Consider the following 24,866-nt stretch of genomic DNA (forward strand, 5'->3'; position numbering starts at 1 on the left):
ATATACTTCGTGGGCTGTGCTATATACTACGTGGCTTTGCTATATACTGCATGGGCTGTGTTATATACTGCGTGGCCTGTGTTATATACTATGTCTCTGTGCTATATACTACATGAGCTATGCTATACACTACGTGGGCTGTGCTATACTACGTGGCTCGGCAATATACTACGTGGCTGGGCTATATACTACATGGCTGGGCTATATACTACGTGGCCTGTGTTATATACTACGTGGCCTGTGTTATATACTGCGTGGCCTGTGCTATATACTGCGTGGCCTGTGCTATATACTGCGTGGCCTGTGCTATATACTGCGTGGCCTGTGCTATATACTGCTATACATATTCTAGAATACCCGATGCGTTAGAATCGGGCCACCACCTAGTGTGTGTGTGTGTGTGTGTGTGTGTGTGTGTGTGTGTGTATATATTTTATAGTCTAGAGATGTTTATATAGTATGGCGCTATGTATATAGTGTAGAATTCACACTATATATACACTGCCACATCTCTACACTATATAATATTTACACAGCTCTATATTCCTTAACACGGTATATAATATGCAGCTGTGTATATAATAGAATGTAGTATACCGTACATACTTGTGGATAAGCCAAGTTTTGCAGCATATTTTTTTTTGTGCTGAAATCGCCCCCCTCGGCTTATACACGAGTCATTGTCTCAGAAAGATTGAGGGGGAGCAGCAGGTCACAGAGGCAAGAGCCGGTGGCTGCGGCTAAAGCCTGTGCCGCTGCTAAAGAGAAATGAATATTCACTGCGCTGGCAGTGAATATTCATTTCTCTTATAGCGTGCACAGCCGCCGGCTTCCAGCACACATCCTACTTATCTTTTTTGCACGCCCTCGCTGCATCTCGTTCCTGCGCCAGCAGCTCTTCAGGCCGAGCGATCATGTGTCCTCCGCTCATTAAGATAATGAGTATTCATTACCTTAATGAGCGGGGGACAGGTGATCACCCGGCTACAGGAGCTGCTGGCACCGGAACGAGATGCTGCGAGGGGCATGCGGTGAAGGTAAGTAGGATGTTTTTTAGGTTTTTTTTATAGGAACCATGCATACAAGAACAGGGATAAGGAGCCATGCATACAAGGACGGGGATAAGGAGCCATGCATACAACGACGGGGATAAGGAGCCATGCATACAAGGACAGGGATAAGGAGCCATGCATACAAGGACAGGGATAAGGAGCCATGCAGACAAGGACAGGGATAAGGAGCCATGCAGACAAGGACGGGGATAAGGAGCCATGCAGACAAGGACGGGGATAAGGAGCCATGCAGACAAGGACGGGGATAAGGAGCCATGCATACAAGGACGGGGATAAGGAGCCATGCATACAAGGACGGGGATAAGGAGCCATGAAAACAAGGACGGGGATAAGTAGACCATGCATACAAGGACGGGGATAAGGAGCCATGCAGACAAGGACAGGGATAAGAAGCCCATGCATACAAGGACAGGGATAAGGAGCCATGCAGACAAGGACGGGGATAAGGAGCCATGCAGACAAGGACGGGGATAAGGAGCCATGCAGACAAGGACTGGGATAAGAAGCCATGCATACAAGGACGGGGATAACGAGCCATGCAGACAAGGACGGGGATAAGGAGCCATGCAGACAAGGATGGGGATAAGGAGCCATGCAGACAAGGACGGGGATAAGGAGCCATGCATACAAGGATGGGGATAAGGAGCCGTGCATACAAGGATGGGGATAAGGAGCCATGGATACAGGGACGAGGGAGCCTGATTGTTAGAAAAGTAGCGTACTCTTTATTGGCCCGTGTGGCAATGTTTCGGATCCATAACTGAACATTTCTCTGATATGGAAGTGAAATGTTGCCACATGGGCTAATAAAGAGTATAACAAAAATTGGTTCCATTTTCTTCCACAAAAGTGGTACAATTTTCTTCCCACTTGCTGTCTGTGTGCAGTCGTTTTTTTTTTCTCAGCAGATGTTGCAGTCCGATACACGGCGAGTCAGACCATTGACGAGATGGGGAAATGAATTTCTCAGTCTCCTCCACATCTGTTCTGCGAGAGCATTGGAGCACTGACACTTGGCTCACGCTCGCAGCAGAGCAAGAGCCGGGTATCGTTGGTATATCGCATCCGATTCCATATTCTAGTGTGATTCCACCCTAATGAGTACCTGTATTAAGCCCACGTTCACACAGTCAGTATTTGTTCAGTATTTTAATCAGTATTTGTAAGCCAAAACCAGGAGTGGAACAATCCAGAGGAAAAGTATAATAGAAACATATGTACCACTTCTGTATTTATCACCCACTCCTGGTTTTGGCTTACAAATACTGAGGTAAAATACTGACCAAATACGGATAGTGTGAACGTGGCATTTTCTGTATATACACACACTGCACAGTACCACTCCTCCTGTCCTGTATATATACACCGCACAGTACCACTCCTCCTGTCCTGTATATATACACTGCACACTACCACTCCTCCTGTCCTGTATATATACACTGCACAGTACCACTCCTCCTGTCCTGTATATATACACTGCACAGTACCGCTCCTCCTGTCCTGTATATATACACTGCACAGTACCACTCCTCCCGTCCTGTATATATACACCACACAGTACCACTCCTCCTTTCCTGTATATATACACTGCACAGTACCACTCCTCCTGTCCTGTATATATACACTGCACAGTACCACTCATCCTGTCCTGCATATATACACTGCACAGTACCACTCCTCCCGTCCTGTATATATACACCACACAGTACCACTCCTCCTTTCCTGTATATATACACTGCACAGTACCACTCCTCCTGTCCTGTATATATACACTGCACAGTACCACTCCTCCTGTCCTGTATATATACACACTGCACAGTACCACTCCTCCTGTCCTGTATATATACACTGCACAGTACCATTTATCCTGTCCTGTATATATACACTGCACAGTACCACTCCTCATGTATATATACACTGCACAGTACTACTCCTCCTGTCCTGTATATACACACTGCACAGTACCACTCCTCTTGTCCTGTATATATACACTGCACAGTACCACTCCTCCTGTCCTGTATATACACACTGTACAGTACCACCACTCCTGTCCTGTATATATACACTGCACAGTACCAATCTTCCTGTATATACCCTGCACAGTACCAATCCTCCTGTCCTGTATATATACACCGCACAGTACCTCTTCTCCTGTCCTGTATATATACACTGCACAGTACCACTCCTCCTGTCCTGTATATACATTGCAGAGTACCACTATTCCTGTCCTTTATATATACACCACACAGTACCTCTTCTCCTGTCCTGTATATATACACTGCACAGTACCTCTTCTCCTGTCCTGTATATATACACCACAGTACCTCTCCTCCTGTCCTGTATATATACACTGCACAATACCACTCTTCCTGTCCTGTATATACACTGCACAGTACCACTCCTCCTGTCCTGTATATATACACTGCACACTACCACTCCTCCTGTCCTGTATATATACACCGCACAGTACCTCTCCTCCTGTCCTGTATATATACACCGCACAGTACCACTCCTCCTGTCCTGTATATATGCACTGCACAGTACCACTCCTCCTGTCCTGTATATATACACTGCACAATACCACTCTTCCTGTCCTGTATATACCCTGCACAGTACAAATCCTCCTGTCCTGTATATATACACACTGCACAGTACCACTCCTCCTGTCCTGTATATACATTGCAGAGTACCACTATTCCTGTCCTGTATATATACACCACACAGTACCTCTTCTCCTGTCCTGTATATATACACTGCACAGTACCACTCCTCCTGTCCTGTATATATACACCACACAGTACCTCTTCTCCTGTCCTGTATATATACACCACACAGTACCTCTTCTCCTGTCCTGTATATATACACTGCACAATACCACTCTTCCTGTCCTGTATATACACTGCACAGTACCACTCCTCCTGTCCTGTATATATACACTGCACACTACCACTCCTCCTGTCCTGTATATATACACCGCACAGTACCTCTCCTCCTGTCCTGTATATATACACCGCACAGTACCACTCCTCCTGTCCTGTATATATGCACTGCACAGTACCACTCCTCCTGTCCTGTATATATACACTGCACAGTACCACTCCTCCTGTCCTGTATATATACACTGCACAGTACCACTCCTCCTGTCCTGTATATATACACTGCACAGTACCACTCCTCCTGTCCTGTATATATACACACTGCACAGTACCACTCCTCCTGTCCTGTATATATACACTGCACAGTACCATTTCTCCTGTCCTGTATATATACACTGCACAGTACCACTCCTCATGTATATATACACTGCACAGTACCACTCCTCCTGTCCTGTATATATACACTGCACAGTACCACTCCTCCTGTCCTGTATATATACACTGCACAGTACCACTCCTCCTGTCCTGTATATATACACTGCACAGTACCACTCCTCCTGTCCTGTATATATACACTGCACAGTACCACTCCTCCTGTCCTGTATATATACACTGCACAGTACCACTCCTCCTGTCCTGTATATATACACTGTACAGTACCACTCCTCCTGTCCTGTATATATACACTGCACAGTACCACTCCTCCTGTCCTGTATATATACACTGCACAGTACCACTCCTCCTGTCCTGTATATATACACTGCACAGTACCACTCCTCCTGTCCTGTATATATACACTGCACAGTACCACTCCTCCTGTCCTGTATATACATTGCAGAGTACCACTATTCCTGTCCTTTATATATACACCACACAGTACCTCTTCTCCTGTCCTGTATATATACACTGCACAATACCACTCTTCCTGTCCTGTATATACCCTGCACAGTACAAATCCTCCTGTCCTGTATATATACACACTGCACAGTACCACTCCTCCTGTCCTGTATATACATTGCAGAGTACCACTATTCCTGTCCTGTATATATACACCACACAGTACCTCTTCTCCTGTCCTGTATATATACACTGCACAGTACCACTCCTCCTGTCCTGTATATATACACCACACAGTACCTCTTCTCCTGTCCTGTATATATACACCACACAGTACCTCTTCTCCTGTCCTGTATATATACACTGCACAATACCACTCTTCCTGTCCTGTATATACACTGCACAGTACCACTCCTCCTGTCCTGTATATATACACTGCACACTACCACTCCTCCTGTCCTGTATATATACACCGCACAGTACCTCTCCTCCTGTCCTGTATATATACACCGCACAGTACCACTCCTCCTGTCCTGTATATATGCACTGCACAGTACCACTCCTCCTGTCCTGTATATATACACTGCACAGTACCACTCCTCCTGTCCTGTATATATACACTGCACAGTACCACTCCTCCTGTCCTGTATATATACACTGCACAGTACCACTCCTCCTGTCCTGTATATATACACACTGCACAGTACCACTCCTCCTGTCCTGTATATATACACTGCACAGTACCATTTCTCCTGTCCTGTATATATACACTGCACAGTACCACTCCTCATGTATATATACACTGCACAGTACCACTCCTCCTGTCCTGTATATATACACTGCACAGTACCACTCCTCCTGTCCTGTATATATACACTGCACAGTACCACTCCTCCTGTCCTGTATATATACACTGCACAGTACCACTCCTCCTGTCCTGTATATATACACTGCACAGTACCACTCCTCCTGTCCTGTATATATACACTGCACAGTACCACTCCTCCTGTCCTGTATATATACACTGTACAGTACCACTCCTCCTGTCCTGTATATATACACTGCACAGTACCACTCCTCCTGTCCTGTATATATACACTGCACAGTACCACTCCTCCTGTCCTGTATATATACACTGCACAGTACCACTCCTCCTGTCCTGTATATATACACTGCACAGTACCACTCCTCCTGTCCTGTATATATACACTGCACAGTACCACTCCTCCTGTCCTGTATATATACACTGTACAGTACCACCACTCCTGTCCTGTATATATACACTGCACAGTACCACTCTTCCTGTATATACCCTGCACAGTACCAATCCTCCTGTCCTGTATATATACACCGCACAGTACCACTCCTCCTGTCCTGTATATACATTGCAGAGTACCAATATTCCTGCCCTGTATATATACACACCGCAAAGTACCACTCCTCCTGTATATATACACTGCACAGTACCTCTTCTCCTGTCCTGTATATATATACTGCACAGTACCACTCCTCCTGTCCTGTATATACACTGCAGAGTACCACTATTCCTGTCCTGCATATATACACACCGCAAAGTACCACTCCTCCTGTATATATACACTGCACAGTACCATTTCTCCTGTATATATACACTGCACAGTACCACTCCTCCTGTCCTGTATATATACACTGCACAGTGCCACTCCTCCTGTTCTATTGTCAGAGAGGTGACATTGGACTTTGGGAAGGTCAATACTGGTTTATTATTTTCAGGGTTTTTTTTAATGGGAAAATAAAGTAGAAATATTGGAAAACCCATTTAAACATTTAAATGGATATGGGTTTGTGTGGCAGGCAGGGCTGCTTTTTTGTTCCAGTCCGGCCCTGTGTGTGACTCATTATACAGTGGGACTGTGTGTGTGTATATGTGTGTGTGTGTATATATATATATATATATATATATATATATATATATATATATATATATATATATATATATATATATACACACACACACACACACACACACACACACACGCTTGCAGTAACGAGACCACCTGTTCCCGGCGCCGGCACCAGAGAATCCTCACAGTGCTCACGATATGAGGATTCACACATAGTGTCTGTAGACATGTAGCTTAAGATCCGAAAACCCCTTTAAGGATGGGTCGCTACTCATGGGCCACTGCTGTGTGCTTGCCCCCCAGGCTAAAATTTGCCAGCCAGCCCCTGGACAGAAATGAGGGAGGAGATGTAGGGGGCCGCACTGTGAAGAGGACAGGTAAGTGATAGACAGAAATGAGGGAGGAGATGTAGGGGGCTGCACTGTGGAGAGGACGGGTAGGTGATAGACAGAAATGAGAGAGGAGATGTAGGAGGGTGCCGCACTGTGGAGAGGGTGGGTAGAGTGAAATAGTGATGTGTCGTTCGCGAACAATCTGACACAAAGAGCCGTCTCCCTGCTGTGAACGATGGGAGCTTGCCAGTGAGAGGCACTGAATTCTCTGAATGACTCTCACTGTGCATAAAATCCTGGACTTCGGCAGGCGTAACTCCACCCACCTCAGTAAAACTCCATCCACTCATCCATTTAATTGGTTCCTAGCAAGTGGGCGGGGTTTCTGTGGTAGGTGGGCGGGGTTTCAGACTTATTCAATAGGGATCCATTTAGGATCCATAAAGAGCCGACTCTTTTTGGTGAGCGGAGTCATGAGAGCTGGATCACCAAAAACTGCCCATCACTAGCCGGTGAAAGACAAATGAGGGAGGAGATGTAGGGGGGCTGCGAAGTGGAGAGGACGGGAAGGCGATAGACAGAAATGAGGGCGGACATGTAGGGGGCTGCACTGTGGAGAGGACAGGTAGGGTGAAAGACAAATGAGGGAGGAGATGTAGGAGGGTGCTACACTGTGGAGAGGATGGGTAGGGTGAAAGAAATGAGGGAGGAGATGTAGGAGGGGTGCTACACTGTGGAGAGGATGGGTAGGGTGATAGACAGAAATGGCGGAGGAGATGTAGGAGGGTGCTGCACTGTGGAGAGGGTGTGTAGGGTGAGACAAAGAGGAGGAGATGTAGGGGGGCTGCACTGTGGAGAGGGTGGATAGGGTGAAAGACAGAAATAAGGTAGGAGATGTAGGAGGGTGCTGCACTGTGGAGAGGATGGGTAGGGTGATAGACAGAAATGAGGGAGGAGATGAAGGAGGGTGCTGCACTGTGGAGAGGGAGTGTAGGGTGAGAGACAGAGAGGAGGAGATGTATGGAGGCTGCACTGTGGATAGTATGGGTAAGGTGATAGACAAAAATGAAGGAGGAGATGTAGGGGACTGCTCTGTATAGAGGACAGGTAGGTGATAAACAGAAATGAGGGAGGAGATGTAGGAGGGTGGCGCACTGTGGAGAGCTTTGTGGGTGAGAACAAGCAGTTTAAATTGGATCCTGTAATGTATGGGCAGACAGTGCAATGACAGGCAGAGAGTGGACCAGTCCGAGGACCGATTAGCCAGACAGGCGACCCTGGCTGAGGAATTAAGGGTGGACTGGAGACGGGAAAATCAAGTGACAGGGAAGGCCAATTAATCCCAAATCACGGGTGCTGATACTGGTACGCTATGAATGGCAGACACCGGTGATCATGTGATTGTGGGGTACAGTAGAAGATTTGCATTGGTCATGGAGTGCTATTTAACTAGCAAAAGAAGACAGAAGTGGCTACAAACTGACTCCTTCCTCTCCACAATGTATAATATTAGGCAAAATATTGTATCTCTCCCTCTCCAGGTAATACCACTACATACCTCTCAAGGTAATACCGCTACATGCCTCTTCGGGTACCATCCCCTACATGCCTCTCCGACTAGCATCGCTACATGCGCCTCCAGGTACCATCCCTACATGCCTCTCTGGGTTCCATCCCTACATGACTCTCCGGGTAACACCGCCACATGCCTTTCCAGGTACCATCCCTACATGCTTCTCCGGGTAATACCGCTACATGCCTCTTTGGGTACCATCCCCTACATGCCTCTCCGACTAGCATCGCTACATGCGCCTCCAGGTACCATCCCTACATGCCTTTCTGGGTACCATCCCTACATGCCTCTCTGGGTACCATCCCTACATGACTCTCCGGGTAGTACCGCCACATGCCTTTCCAGGTACCATCCCTACATGCTTCTCCGGGTAATAGCGCTACATGCCTCTCCAGGTGCTATCCTTACATGCCTCTCTGGATAATACCACATCAGTGTTTCTAAACTCCAGTCCTCAAGACCCCACAGCAGGTCATGTTTTCAGGATTTCCTTAGTATTGCACAGGTGATAATTTCATCACCTGCTCAAGCATTTATTCCATCGTCTATGCAATTCTAAGGAAATCCTGAAAACATGACTTGCTGTGGGGACTCGAGGACTGGAGTTGAAAAACACTGCACTACATGCTTCTCCAGGTAATAGCGCTACATGCTTCTTCAGGTACCATCCCTACATGCCTCCCTGGGTAATACCGCCGCATTCCTCTCCGGGTACCATCCTTACATGCTTATCCGGGTAATAGCGCTACATGCCTCTCCGGGTACCATCCTTACATGCCTGTACAGTTAATACTCCTACATGTCTCTCCAGGTAGCATCGCTATGTGCCTCTCCAGGTAGCCTGTCTCTAAGGATAGCATTGCTACATGCCTCTCCGGGTACCATCCTTACATGCCTGTCTGGGTAATACTGCTACCTGCCTTTCCGGGTACCATCACTATGTGCCTTTCCGGGTAATACCACTACATATCTCTCCGGGTACCATCCCTACATGCCTCTCTGGGTACCATCAGGATGTGCCTCTCCGGATAGCCTATGGGCCTCTATGGGTAGTACCACTGCGAGCCTCTCTGGGTAGTACCACTGCGAGCCTCTCTGGGTAGTACCACTGCGAGCCTCTCTGGGTAGTACTACTGCGAGCCTCTCTAGGTAGTACCACTGCGAGCCTCTCTAGGTAGTACCACTGCGAGGCTCACTGCGTAGTACCACTGCGAGGCTCATTGGGTAGAGCCATTACGCTTATGTGCCTCTTTGGAAGCATCACTATAAAGCTTGAGTGCCTTTCTGAAGAAAAAGACGACTTGTGTTAATGGCATGTTCCTGTCTATTCTGTCAACTGGCTTTTGCTATGTAACCTGACGACAGCAAGAGGTAGGGGCTGAGAGATTTCAGGGATGTGTCAAGTATCAGGCTGTGAACTGTTTCAATACAATGAATGTTTTATCATCAGGATATTATCACTGTCCGGACTAGGTCTCACATGCCTGTTAGATCAATCTCGCCCCCTCATCTAATAAACAGCTCAATGTCAATAGACAGTGTACACAGAGAACCTGGTGTGGGTATGGTCAGCTTTCTGAGCTCTGCTATATCTAAAAACTCTGTCACAACTGCTGCACCCACTAAACTAAGTCATACATGCCTGGTGTCACGAACCCCTGACCGCTTTCACCAATATGTCAGGGATCCACACCGTACTGCACCTAGGGTAATTAGTCGCCAGAAAGGCTGCCTGCTATGTACTGGCTATTGGGCACGCTGCAGCGACGCGATAAAACTACTCCCACTCAGGCAGGAACAATAATTATCAACGCCACAGTCGCTACAGCACCCAAAAGCCTGCACACGGTATTACTGCCACCAGCTCCGATTAAACGGGTCCGAAGCTAACCCAACCCAGTAGCGTAAATTCCCTTCAGGGGACAGGGTACGTTTTAGAACAGGAAGAACGAACTAGTAATTTATATATTTTACTTCAAAAAAGAAAGGGCAGTGTTTACATCAAAATATTACAAGGATGTTACAATATGAGGCAATTGCAAATATGTAGAAAGGTAATTATAACAAAACAGGGAATAACTGAGAAATAACACTTACATGTGTTCAGAGCATTGCAGGCAACCAGGCTAGTGGAGTTCCCATACGTCCCAGTGCATTAGGACTTGCTCAGGGCTCTTCAGGTGAAAAACTCACTGCTGGAAGCCTGCCAGAAACTTATAACCTGCAGCCTGTGACATCACAGAAAGGGCTGGGTTACCAGACCCTCCTATCGCTTCAGTTTAACTAAATGTACCTTAAATTTATCTAATGCCCGTAACTCCGCTCCAGTACATGTCACAATCATAACACACCCAGCATTCATCTCGTATTAACGTTGGTCTTCTAATGAGATCAAATATGTCCTATGTGTGATGCCTATTTACAGAGAAATCCAAACTCTTTACCTGATGAGTTAGAAGCTCATGTTTACAGTGATGGATAGATGCTCCGATGGACTTTAAGAATATATATTTTCCTGTTCCTAACTTAAATGTTTTGCCTAATATCTTACAAAAACAGAACAAAGGACTTTCATGGATTCTGGAAGCTTCCATACCAGTTTCTACTAGTGCAGTTGGGAGGGGGACGAGTAACTTTCTTCAGAGCCTGGAATTTATGGCCCAGGAAATAAAGCCCCCCCACATACATTGACAAGGCAAGCTCTTCTACACAGACAGTTAGAAACACAGGGAAGGGGGGGTGTTTTAGCCCACAGCCTGGGCTAACAGGAGAAAGTAAACTTATATGATATTTCATACCATATCATGACACCTCCCCCTTTTGGCGTGTGCTACGGAGGCAGAACCTCTCGGTATGCCTCCATGCGCACCTCAGTAGGTTCACCCTGGTGGGACAGTCCATCTGCATTCCCATGCTCCCTGCCCGTTTTGTGTTCAATGGTGAAGTCAAACTGCTGAAGGGCAAGGCTCCAGCGTAGCAACCTGCCGTTGGATCCACACATGGCGTTTAGCCAGAGCAGAGGGTTATGGTCAGTCACCACAGTGAAGGCATGGCCGTACTAGTAGGGCTGCAAGCGCTGCAGGGCCCAGACTATGGCCAGGCACTCCTTCTCGATGGTGGAGTAGGCCACTTCCCTCGGCAAAAGTTTCAGCTCAGGTACAACACAGGGTGCTCTTGGTCCTCCGAGTCAACCTGGCTGAGCACAGCACCGAGGCCAAACTCGCTGGCATCAGTCTGTACCAAGAACGGTCGACTGCTGTCGACTGCTTTCAACAAAGGGGCGTTGCACAGTGCTGTTTTCAACGCCTGGAAGGCCCCCTCACAGCCATCTGTCCAGCTGACGAGGTGGGGCAGCTTCTTCCTGGTGAGGTCCGTCAAAGGTTTTGCCAGGCTACTATAGTGCTGCACGAAGCGCCTATAGTGCCCTGCAGTGCCCAGGAAGGACATCACCTGTTTCTTGGTCCTGGGAGTGGGCCAGTTCACGATCACGCCCACTTTCTCAGGCTCTGGCTTTAGGGTGCCTCCGCCTACCCGGTGCCCCAGGTAGTGGACCTCCCTCATGCCCATCTGGCACTTTCCCGGCTTGTTAGTCAGTCCTGCTCGGTGAATTCGCCTGAGCACCTCCTCGAGATGCTGCAGGTGTTCCTCCCAGGAGGGACTGAAGATGGCAATGTCATCCAAGTACGCCACTGCGTACTTCTCCAGTCCCTGAAGCAGGAGGTTGACCATCCGCTGGAAAGTGGCAGGGGCATTCTTCATGCCGAAGGGCATGACCATGGACTCGTACAGTCCAAAAAGTGTGATAAAGGCGGACTTCTCCTGCGCCTCGGGACTCAGGGGAATCTGCCAGTATCCTCGACTCAGATCCATTATTGTCAGGTATTTTGCGCCAGCTAACTTCTCAAGCAGCTCCTCGATGCGCGGCATTGGGTGTGCGTCAGAGGCTGTAATGGCGTTGAGCCCCCTGTAGTCCACGCAGAACCGGGTGGTCCGGTCCTTCTTTGGCACGAGAACTACAGGTGAGGCCCACGCGCTCTTTGACCGTCGAATCACCCCCAACTGTAACATCTCATCGATCTCCTGGCGCATAATCTGCTGCACCTGGTCAGAGATTCGATAGGGTGTTCGCCGTAGTGGGGTGTGATTCCCGGTGTCCACCTCGTGGACGGCTAACTCAGTCCTTCCAGGCCGGTTGGAGAACACGACCCGGAAGGGTTCCAGTGTGGTTTGCAACTGCAACCGCTGTGGTTCATCTAGCGAGGCGCTTACCTCCACGTCCTCAATGGACCCACCGGCCTTGGCTTGGGCCAGCATGTCCAGGAGGGTGTCTTCCTCCCCGTCTTCGGGTGCGCTGCAGACCGGTAGGACGAAAGGTTCACGTTCGTGATGAGCCTTCATCATGTTGACGTGAAAGGCCTTTTGCCTACCCCGAGCGTGGTCAAGCGTGACCACGTAGGTTACCGGGTTGAGCTGTTGGTGGACAACGTACGGGCCCTCCCAGGCTGCCTGAAGCTTATCCGTTGGTACGGGAACCAGCACCCACACCTTTTGACCCACGTGGTAGGTCCGCTCCCGGGCGTTCTGGTTGTACCAGTGCTTCTGATCAGCCTGAGCCTGCGTCATGTTGTCATGCACCAACTGCGTCAAGGTCTGCATCTTGTCACGGAAGCGCATGACATACTCCACTATGGACACTTCAGCGGGTTCGGCTCCTCTTCCCAGGATTCTCTTACCAACCCAAGGGGTCCCCGGACTCGCCTGCCATACAGGAGCTCGAAGGGGGAGAACCCCGTCGAGGCCTGTGGAACCTCTCGGTAAGCGAACAGCAGGTGTGGGAGGTACCACTCCCAGTCGCGCCCTTGAGTCTCAACCAGCATGCGTAGCATCTGTTTGAGGGTACCATTGAAGCGTTCACACAAGCCATTGGTCTGTGCGTGATACGCACTCGATACCAGGTGCTTCACCTGCATTCTCTTACAGAGAGCCTCCATTAGGTGAGACATAAATTGGGTCCCTTGATCAGTAAGCATCTCCCTGGGAAATCCTACACATGAAAAGATGGCCAACAGGGCATCCGCCACCTTATCTGCCCTAGTTGAAGACAGAGCTACTGCCTCTGGGTATCGGGTAGCGTAGTCTACCACAGTAAGAATATATCGCTTTCCAGAGCTGCTGGGGACGGCCAGCGGGCCCACAATGTCCACCGCGATCCTCTGGAAAGGCTCCTCTATCACTGGCAAAGGGATCAGGGGAGCCTTAATAGCAGGCCCCGCCTTCCCCGCTCTTTGACAGGTGACACAGGAGCGGCAGTAGTTTGACACATCTGTCCCCATCTTGGGCCAATAGAAGTGTTGAGACAGCCGGGCCTTAGTTTTGCTGATCCCCAAGTGTCCAGCTAGCGGGATCTCCTGGGCAATCCGTAACAACTCACCCCAGAATTGCTGCGGGACGACCAGCTGTCTTTCCCTCAACCACTCCTTTTGCGATTTTCCGGGTACTGTCTCCCGGTACAACCTTCCTCTTTCCCAGGACACCCTCTCCTTATCAGTCTCGGAGAAGCGCGTCCCGGCGAGTTGTCTCAAACTCTCTAGGCTCGCATCTGTGTGCAGAGCGGCCTGAAACTCCTGGCTAGGGGAAGCCAGAAGCGACGTCAGGGTCCCTTCCCCACGGGAACCCTCTTGGACCTGCTCTGGATCCACCTCTGGTTCAGTCACACTGATGACTGAGGAGGGTCTGGGAGGCAGACAGTTATCTGTGTTCCAGGCACTCTGACTGCGGGTGACAGCAGCTACATAGGCTGTCTCCCCGGGGATTTCTACAGACCTATCAGCCGGCGCTGCTATGGGCTCTACCTCCCCATCCACCCCCAACACTTCAGGAGCATTGCTACTTATGGGCCAGTTACCTTCCTCGGTGGCACTGGTCAATTTCATGGCGTCACCTTTCTCACGGTTCCCATGCAGCTTCCCATTTCCTGTAGCACCAACACTTGCCCCTGCTAGGGGTTCCTCAGCCGTTTCACTCCGCAGAGCGACCTGGCTGAGCACTCCTGTACCTATGGACACATTAATCTTTGCAGAAAAATGGTTATCAGCTTCAGTTGGCACAGGTACAACATTTTCACCATCAATCCTAGGGAAAAAATGGTTATCAGATTCATCATTACAAGATAAAGCATGGTCAGGTAACACATGCGATTTCCCATCATCATCATCATCAGGGTTAACGTTACCCTCATTAGCAAGTGGGGGAGGAGTGTCAGGGACGTAGTATGCAACCATCCTCCCCAAATCAGTCCCCAACAAAACATCAGTGGGCAAATTATCAGACAGCTCCACTTCCTTCACCCCGCTCCCGGCACCCCAATCAATATAAACCCGGGCCATTGGCAAGGGACAGCTGATGCCCCCAATCCCAGTGACAGTTAGGGTTTTCCCCGGAATGATTTCTTCAGGGGCCGCCAGTTCGGGTCGGATGAGGGTTCGTTCAGCCCCGGTGTCCTTGAGGCCTGTAGCAACATGACCTCCCACAGTGACGTGCTGTACGTTGTCACACCCCCTCCCAGCCACACCACCCACCAAAAGAACTGCTGCATTAGGCCCTGGGGCCTTGGATGAGGGGTTCTTCTGCTTGTCTGGACAGTTGGGACTGATGTGACCAGTCCGCCTGCAGTGGTAACACAGGCGAGGGTCGGTGGTAGGTCTGGTGCTGTTGGCTACGGGGACAGTACCTCTGGTGTGTTGGCTGGCAGGGGTACTGGTGTTGGTTGCAGGCTTACCCCCTCTCCAGCTGGTGGTGACTGACTTCCGCACTTCCGATCTATGGTTGGCCTCATAGGCATCGGCAATCTGCGCTGCTTTCGTCACGTCTTTGGGTTCTCTGTCCATCACGAACTGTCGCACCTCAGCTGGGCAAAGATGGAAGAACTGGTCTTTGATCATCAGGTCTCCCAGCTGTGCAAAGGTCCTTGGGTCCACTGGTCAAAGTGGGTCCCCAGTCTATGCACCACATCACTGTAACTGTCGTGTGGGCCACGTTGGAGGGTCCGGAACTTTCTACGGTACACCTCGGGTGTAAGCTGGTACTTGGCTATCAGAGCCTGCTTGATGGCCTCATAGTCACCATCTTGTTCTTGAGGGAGGGCAGCAAACGCCTTCAGAGCTTTGCCTCTCAGCCCTGGTGTCAGGTATCGGGCCCATTCTTGTGCAGTCAGCTGGTACTGTCTGCAGGCTTTCTCAAATGCCCGCAGAAAAGTGTCCAAGTCCCCATCCTTTTCCATAATAGGAAAGTGGTCGGGCCGGGGCTTCGGTGTCTGAGCGCTGCTGGGCTCACGGCTCTGGGCGATGGAAGGCATCCCCCCCTGCCGGAGCATCTCCCGTTCATGTTCTCGCTGGGCTTGGCGCTCGGCTCTCTCAGCCTCTCGCTCGGCTCTCTCTGCCTCTCGCTCGGCTCGTCCTGGTATCAGCTGCAGACGTCTCTATAGGTCATCTGCGGGGCATTGTTGCAGAGCCAGCTACAGGAGGAGGTCTGCGCCTCCTTGGTTGCCAGTAGGGCCCGTATTCAGTGGTTGGACCTCTGCTGCAGCACCATGTTCGCTTGTGCCGGCTTCTGTGGCCTCTGGGCTCTGTGGCCTGGCTTGGTCTGCTTCAAATTGCACCAGTTCAGCGATCATTTGAACCTTGGTCTTGCCCTGGGAGTTCAGGCCATGGTACGTGCATATCCCAGCAAGAGCGTCCCTCTTCTGCTGGGCGTACCAGGCTTCTCCTTTCGCAGCCATGGTTGCCAAATAAAAGATAGGATAGAAAAACGAAGAGAAAGGGAGGGGATAATTACCAGTACACAATTGTCTCACAACTAATAAACACTGAGTTCGTTCTCAAACTTATTTGCGCAGAGTCCTCGCAAGAAGTTTCTGCAAGTTTTTAGTGAGGGGAATGATTGCTCAAACGAAATCACTAATGCTCTAATATCCCACCACCTTGCCACCAATTTGTCACGAACCCCTGACCGCTTTCACCAATATGTCAGGGATCCACACCGTGACCGTCACCCCTACGTCACGGATTGGGGTGACTTTAGGCCAACAGACGTTTATCACATGTGCAGGGGGGCTTACCTTAGTTATCCCTCCACTGTTACAATGTGATAAAAAAAAACACACACACAAGGCTATTGACCTCTTAGTTTACAGCAGGGGCTTATTTTAGGTATCCCACTGCTCTTCAATATACCATGAACTGCAGGGATCTATGAATATCCCGCTTACAGTTCCATTTAAACCTTGCAGCTCTCTGGCGCCCCCTTACTCTCAGGTCAGGTTAGGTACTGCACCTAGGGTAATTAGTCGCCAGAAAGGCTGCCTGCTATGTACTGGCTATTGGGCACGCTGCAGCGACGCGATAAACTACTCCCACTCAGGCAGGAACAATAATTATCAACGCCGCAGTCGCTACAGCACCCAAAAGCCTGCACACGGTATTGCTGCCACCAGCTCCGATTAAACGGGTCCGAAGCTAACCCAACCCAGTAGCGTAAATTCCCTTCAGGGGACAGGGTACGTTTTAGAACAGGAAGAACGAACTAGTAATTTATATATATTACTCCGAAAAAGAAAGGGCAGTGTTTACATCAAAATATTACAAGGATGTTACAATATGAGACAATTGCAAATATGTACAAAGATAATTATAACAAAACAGGGAGTAACTGAGAAATAACACTTACATGTGTTCAGAGCATTGCAGGCATCCAGGCTAGTGGAGTTCCCATACGTCCCAGTGCATTAGGACTTGCTCAGGGCTCTTCAGGTGAAAAACTCACTGCTGGAAGCCTGCCAGAAACTTATAACCTGCAACCTGTGACATCACAGAAAGGGCTGGGTTACCAGACCCTCCTATCTCTTCAGTTTAACTAAATGTACCTTAAATTTATCTAATGCCCGTAACTTCGCTCCAGTACATGTCACAATCATAACACACCCAGCATTCATCTCGTATTAACGTTGGCCTTCTAATGAGATCAAATATGTCCTATGTGTGATGCCTATTTACAGAGAAATCCAAACTTTTTACCTGATGAGTTAGAAGCTCATGTTTACAGTGATGGATAGATGCTCCGATGGACTTTAAGAATATATATTTTCCTGTTCCTAACTTAAATGGTTTGCCTAATATCTTACAAAAACAGAACAAAGGACTTTCATGGATTCTGGAAGCTTCCATACCAGTTTCTACTAGTGCAGTTGGGAGGGGGACGAGTAACTTTCTTCAGAGCCTGGAATTTTTGGCCCAGGTAATAAAACTCCCCCACATACATTGACAAGGCAAGCTCTTCTACACAGACAGTTAGAAACACAGGGAAGGGGGGGTGTTTTAGCCCACAGCCTGGGCTAACAGGAGAAACTAAACTTATATGATATTTCATACCATATCGTGACACCTGGAATCAGGGTGTCTTTTACCATCATGCAATACTTACATCAATAATGTGACTATCATGTGACTAGCAATCCAGGTCTCTGTAGGCCACCAATATGCACTTCATGTGCTGACGTCCTCCTCCCTGACCCACCCCTGAGGAAGTGAAATGAAACACGCGTCGACTGGAGGGATATCTGACCTGCTCTGCATTTTGCCCGAGTGTATGCACCTTATTTACTGTGGCTACCACTTTGCTGTTTGACACTTGCTGAAGTATTATGTACTTTATATTAGAAATCGCATTATTCTCTACCGAATCACTTATTACTGCTAGACATTGGCTGCAGCTGCTTAGCATTCTTCATAACTCATGTATCTTACCTAGGTTACGGCGGAACGCTCTATTGTATTCCTACATATGTTTTGCTCGTCCGTGTGACCAGCTATATACTGTAGTTGGTTTATTTTGAGATCCATTTTGGAATATTTATTAAGATTGAGAAGACTGGAAGGAGTGTAATACACCGGCCCCCTGCAAGACTTGGCTGCTTTATATAAATTCCCTCTGAGACTGGACACACAGGGTGGTGGTGGCAAACTGACTGGAAGCATTATCTGCTATCCATCCAACAACCTTTTCACACTGGTCTGGCTTCAAGGGTGGTGTTCCATGCCCCCCCTACAAAGTGGGACAGGTCGACATGAAGTGTGTTTGTTGTGCTGCCGCAGCACCCACACTTTCACCTTGCCCACAGCCTCGGCGCTCACCACCAGCATTACGTCTACCTCCCTGTCCCTTACCACACACCTTGCCTATTTTAAATTACTGCAATGTATCCCTGTTGAGAAAACTTTGCAAGATTAGTATCACAGGAACATTTGCCCACATGGGATGGACATGTTACACTGCAGGAGCAATATAGCAATGCTATTGCAACCAACCAGGTCTGGCTGTATACTTTAGATGCACAACTGGTGCAGTACATACGGCATATAATATTTCCCTGCTTAGAACAATTTGAAGGGTTAAGAGCAACAAGAATATTATTAGACACTCAGAAGGGGTTTTGGTATACGTTGCAGCAGAAAGGACATCCAATTAACCTTATCCTGTCCTACACGATCCCTTCAGCACAATCTCTCCCCAAGTGCTGCTAACAGCAGCATTAACATTGATTATCATGAGCCCTAATAAGGTCTGTCGTTGCAGTTGAAAGAAATGTTTTCTTAGTATTGCATATGTAATCCCTGCCTATCCGCAGCTAAAACTCTGTCCGTCTCACTGCTCTGCCTGTTTCCATTGGCAGACTGTGCCGAGCATAGCCTCACTGGTCTTATGTAAACCCGATGATGCTATGCGGCCAGCGAATCACAGTAATGCCACAACCAAGATGACTGCGGCATTACAGTAACTGGCAGGCAATCCCCCCCATGTTTATTGGCTGCCTAAAAAGTGCCAAACATGTGGGTTGGGGACTCTAGTTCCCACTCGAGCAAGCTGACAGATGTTGTCCGTCCTATGTCTAACTGTATGTCTACACAGAGGATTTTGAGCTTTGAATCAGAAAAAGTAACTTTGATCTGTAAAGTGTATTTAAAAAACTATGTCACTCCAGAATGTTAGATCCAGAGGATCCACTTCAAGTCAAATTTCTAGATATTCGCACATTTGAACACTGCAATTCAAATTGCAAAGACTGCCCAACACCCCAGAAACAAATGCCTGCGCCATTCTGAGAGAGGGCCAAATACATCAGGCGTGGTTGCATGGACTTTCCCATAATGTTCTTTAGCCATCGCATCCCATGGTGTAGAGTACTGAATCAGTGAGGCCATCACAGCTAGTGTGAAAGATCGAGGTCAGCCAAGGTGCACCGTTTTATGCTTGTACAGTGTAGAGATAGGAAGACCAAGTAGGGAGAGAAAAAGGCCTAATGGTATTGTACAACTGAGGTGCTGAAGCAGATTGAAAACAGAAGTGCCAGAGTCTGTGAATACTAATACAAAGAGTGAAGTGATATACAGGGAAATGATGTCGCTGTGTAGTAACTCTGAATTGATTAATCTGAGGTACACTGCAGTAACAGCACCTTAAGATTGGTATTCCTTAACACGCTAAACAAGGAGGGCAATATTAAACTCCTTAGTGTTAATTTTGGACATTTTACAGTATTATAAATATTTTTTCCTGGCAATAAGAAAGACTTCAGTATTGTTTTTATCTACAACTTTATTTGTCGTTCATCAATTTTTGGGGAAAAGACTGCAAAGCCGGCGAATTACAAATACATACAGTATCAATGAAATTATTGATGTTATAATGCACGGGATCAATAAACCTACCCCTTCTGAATCAGAGCGGTGGTGATCTCTTGGCCTGACAGGAACAGTTAGCGTGTCCACTTTAGCTCCACTGGGTCCATAGATTTTCCTAACATCAGGAGTAGCACTTATCTTCTCAGTAGAATTCCTCCTTGAAAACAATCAAGATGGCAAAATCTTTAATTCTCTGTTTTCCTATTCTTTGTGGTTCCAGATTTATTAAGACAGACACAAAGTTATAGAACAGGTACTAAAAGACAATACTAAATACTTCTTCCATCCAACGTTCACACAGTAATGTCGTTCACTGCCCTAATAATACAGCTAGAGCAGTGTTTCTCTCAACTCCAGTCCTCAAGACCCACCAACAGGTCAAGTTTTCAGGATTTCCTTAGTATTGCATAGGTGATGGAATTAATGCTTGAGCAGGTGATGAAAGTATCACCTGTGCAATACTAAGAAAATCGTTAAAACTTGACCTGTTGGAGGGTCTTGAGGACTGGAGTTGAGAAACACTGAGCCTGAGGTAAAGGGACAGTCCTTGCTGGTTAAGGGCTTGAAGGTTTTTATGTTCCTAACAAGGGTCAGTTTTTGAAAATCCTGGTTAGATGACTGCGCAGAATTCATCCCATCTATTAGCGCACCCTTTGGAAGAAAGAATTGTGCCAAAAAGTCACATTAGTAAAAGGACTACCTCTGCTGCGGCACAGTGAGGACTCTAAAATAGTTGCTTTGTCAATCGAGAGTCTGTCCCTCCTCTATGCTTTATACTTCAGTTCTGTTCAACTACACTGTAACTATAAGTACTTTCACCAATTTCATCTTTGACAAAAATCATCTGCACTCGGACACTGTTGGAAAATGTCTTACCGCACACAGCAACAATTCTCTTCATCACAACATGGAGGATACAAGAAGAACAAGACTAAAACTAGAAAAAAAGTCATACAAAACAGAACAGAGCGGCATCAGCTGACTGCTACAGATAGTCCCTCCACGGCATAGTCCTGCAGCAGTTGTATACTCCCAACAGTTACAATCTCAAAAGCAGATCAGTATAAGTAGAGCCAATTTACGACATCAAACACAGAATTAAAGGGTGCCCGACGGCTAACAGATGATGCCAATCCATGGGACACTAGATCCATGATTTCATACATGCTTCCCATGGATTGTGCAGCATGAATCAGCTGGTAAGTTCCCTTAAATCACAACAGGCAACCAAATCATTCAGAAAACTTAAGAGAAAACGTGAATATTACACAGTCCGAGCAGAGGAGCAGGACACCGCACACGCCAACAGTCAAAGCAGGGAAGGAAACCTCCAAGGAGAAACATGCATGTAAATTGTGGTGGAAAACACAAGCATCCTGAACACTCGATCCATGAACCTGTGGCTTACTGGAACAAAATGCCTCCATTATGCCGGAATAAGGCCGGAGTCACATTAGTGTATCACATCAGATGCAAAAGCACTGGATGCAATATGCTAATGACACTGGACTCCGGCTCTGCTGCAAGTGTGATCGGTGTCAGTGCATTGTGCTCCAATCCTCCCGCATCAGAGAATCACAGCACAGCTGCAGAGGAGATGGAGAATTTCATTTCTCCATCTCCTCCATTGTCGGCGTCTGTGGGAATCGCATGGGTGATATCCGAGTGCAGTGCAATGTTTCACATACACCCATAGACTTAAATGGGCGTGTGCGATCCAAATTTTGCATACAATCACAGAATGCTGCATTTTTTTTTACCATCCGATCACGATCCAATTGGAGGAGGAAAAAAATACATCATTGAGAGCAAAGGCATAGGATTGAATTGGTACAAATGCAATCCAATTTTTAATCGGATTGCATTAGTCCGATTTAATCGAAAGTGGGAGCAAGCCCTATTACGGATGTGCCAGATCTCCTAACTGTATTGCAAAGCAAGGAACCAAAAGGATAATCCAGGAAGGAGGAAGAAATGTGATTTCTCCAAGGCATGGTCAGGTAATAGTCTGGGGTCAAATGCCAGAACGGTACATCAAAATCAGGGAGTATAACAAATGGTCAGTCAGAGGCCAAGTTCAGGGTCAGATAACTGAAGTCAGGCAGCATCAAAAGCAGAAGGGATAATTCCAAAAGAGTAGTCACAACAAAATCCAGGGTCATCAGCAAGACCAGAAGTCAGACACAGAGCAAGCATACACATCTAACTATAGTAAATCTACATCTGACAATCTGCTGCTCACAGTTAAATACCCTGTAAATCATTTGAGGACAGGAGGCAGCTAAGGAAACACACGAAGGCTGAACGAGATGCTGACAGGCCAAGTATCGGATTGGATAACTTAGCTATCACTTACAAAACCGACAGTCCAGCACACCACAGATCCCATAGGGTGGCTGAGTTGGCGCACACAGCGCCCCCTAGGCCACAGGTAGATATGAAACCGTGACAGTACCCTCTTTTCTTCAGGGTCTACCAGACCCCTAGGCTTCCTAGCAGTAGCGTAGCCATCAGGGGGGCAGAGGGAGCCTTTGTCCAGGGCCCGTCACATGGAGGGGCCCACTCGGAGCTGCGCCACTTCAGTCATTAAGCAATAAGCGGCCGCGGCTCTCTGATGTTTCAGAGACAGGGTGGTAAGCTGCGGCGTCACCCGTGCCTCGTAATATGATGGAGGGGCCCACTCGGAGCCGCGGCCACTTCAGTTGTTAAGCAATAAGCGGCCATGGCTCTCTGATGTGTCATGCTGCGGCGCTGCTGCCTGGTCTCCATCTGAGCAAAGACTCTGCACACTGCACGGCAGCCAATAGCAGAGACTCGCTGCAGCGCACGGTGCGGCCTGGAGCGCTGCTAACCTGACAGGCTGGCAGCGCTGCAGTTAGCTCCACCCCAGGTGTGCTCCGATTGGTCCACGCTGGACTCAGGATCCTAATGAGCAACTGCAGCTTAGATTGTGCCTGGAGCTCAAGACCGTGCCTGGCCCGAACAAACTGGAACTCATCATGGATGGACACTTTCATAAATGTAAGGGCTGCTGTGGAACAAAATGTTTGTTATTTTAAATAAAATTACGGCACATGATGTTAGTATGTTACTGTGGGAGTGGGGTGAATGTGAAGGGAAGAGGGAAAGCTGAATTAGGATAGTGGGGGTGGCACTGTAGGGGTCTTGTATTCAATTTCTTGGATTATCAGCAATGCAATCTTATCTAATAGTTGGTGTCTGAGGAGGGTGGAGGCTTATTATATTTACAGCTAAGGTTTTATAATAAGCCCCTTTAGATAGACAAAAAAAAAAAGATCTGCCACTCTTCAATGACTTCCATGGAGTATTTATTAAGGGTAGAATAATCCAAAATATAAGTAACGTTTTGGTCTTCAACTCAGACCTTCCTCTGACTATAACAAAAGTGTACATAAAGAAAATAAATATTAAATTCATCATCATCATAACACCTCTCAGGAAATATAAAGAAAGAAATAGTGTATACAATACGGTATACTAAGTGGCATAGTAAATGTCAGAATAATGGATCAGAATAGCATCCAGCTAATGATTATAAGAAGCAGGGATTCGTAGAACTCTAAATCCATTCAAAACACTAGACCTTAGAAATCCAGGTCCCAGAGTCTGGAGGAAGAGTGGAGAGGCCAAAATCCAAGCTGCTGGAGGTCTAGTGTGAAGTCTCCACAATCAGTGATGGTTTGGGGAGCCATGTCATCTGCTGGTGTAAGTCCACTGTGTTTTATCAAGACCAAAGTCAGCACAGCCATCTACCAGGACATTTTAGAGCACTTCATGCTTCCCTCTGCCGACAAGCTTTTTGGAGATGGAAATGTCATTTTCCAGCAGGACTTGGCCCCTGTCCACACTGCCAAAATTACCAATAACTGGTTTACAAACAACAGTATCACTGTGCTTGATTGGCAGCAAACTCGCCTGACCTTAACCCCATGGAGAATCTATGGAGTATTGTCAAAAGGAAGATGAGAGACACCAGACCCAACAATGCAGACGAGCAGAAGGCTGCTATCAAAGCAACCTGGGCTTCCATAACCCCTCAGCAGAGAAAACACACAGGCTGATCGCTTCCATGCCACGCCGCATTGATGCAGTAATTGATGCCAAAGGAGCCCGACCAAGTATTGAGTGCATCTACTGTACATAAATTTCAGTAGGCCAACATTTCGGATTTTAAAATAATTTTTTTCAAGCTGGTGTTATAAAGTATTATAGTTTACTGAGATAATGACTTTTGGGTTTTCATCGGCTGTAAGCCATAATCATCAACATTAACAGAAATAAGCACTTGAAATAGATCACTCTGTTTGTAGTAACATAACAGTTAGCAAGGCCGAAAAGACATTTGTCCATCCAGTTCAGCCTATATTCCATGAGAATAAATCCCCAGATCTACGTCCTCCTAAAGAACCTAATAACTGTAAGATACAATATTGTTACACTCCAGGAAGACATCCAGGCCTCTCTCAAACCCCCTCGACTGAGGCAAGGAATTGCAGATTCTCACTGCCCCAACAGTGTTCTGTCCAGCCATATAAT

The 24,866-nt window shown here is 47.6% G+C and overlaps 1 protein-coding gene across 3 annotated transcripts in view; it reads right to left on the reverse strand.

Moving 5' to 3' along the window:
- The window catches only part of SYTL4 (synaptotagmin like 4), a 262,603-nt gene that overhangs the window by 82,770 nt on the left and 154,967 nt on the right, over window positions 1–24,866 (reverse strand). For all 3 annotated transcript variants that reach the window (XM_077286536.1, XM_077286534.1, XM_077286535.1), the window contains exon 7: window positions 20,337–20,466. In XM_077286536.1, the coding sequence (XP_077142651.1) occupies window positions 20,337–20,466 (130 nt within the window). The remainder of the gene's footprint in view (window positions 1–20,336; window positions 20,467–24,866) is intronic.

The sequence above is a fragment of the Ranitomeya variabilis genome, chromosome 2, assembly GCF_051348905.1.
Source record: "Ranitomeya variabilis isolate aRanVar5 chromosome 2, aRanVar5.hap1, whole genome shotgun sequence".
Lineage (NCBI taxonomy): Eukaryota > Metazoa > Chordata > Amphibia > Anura > Dendrobatidae > Ranitomeya > Ranitomeya variabilis.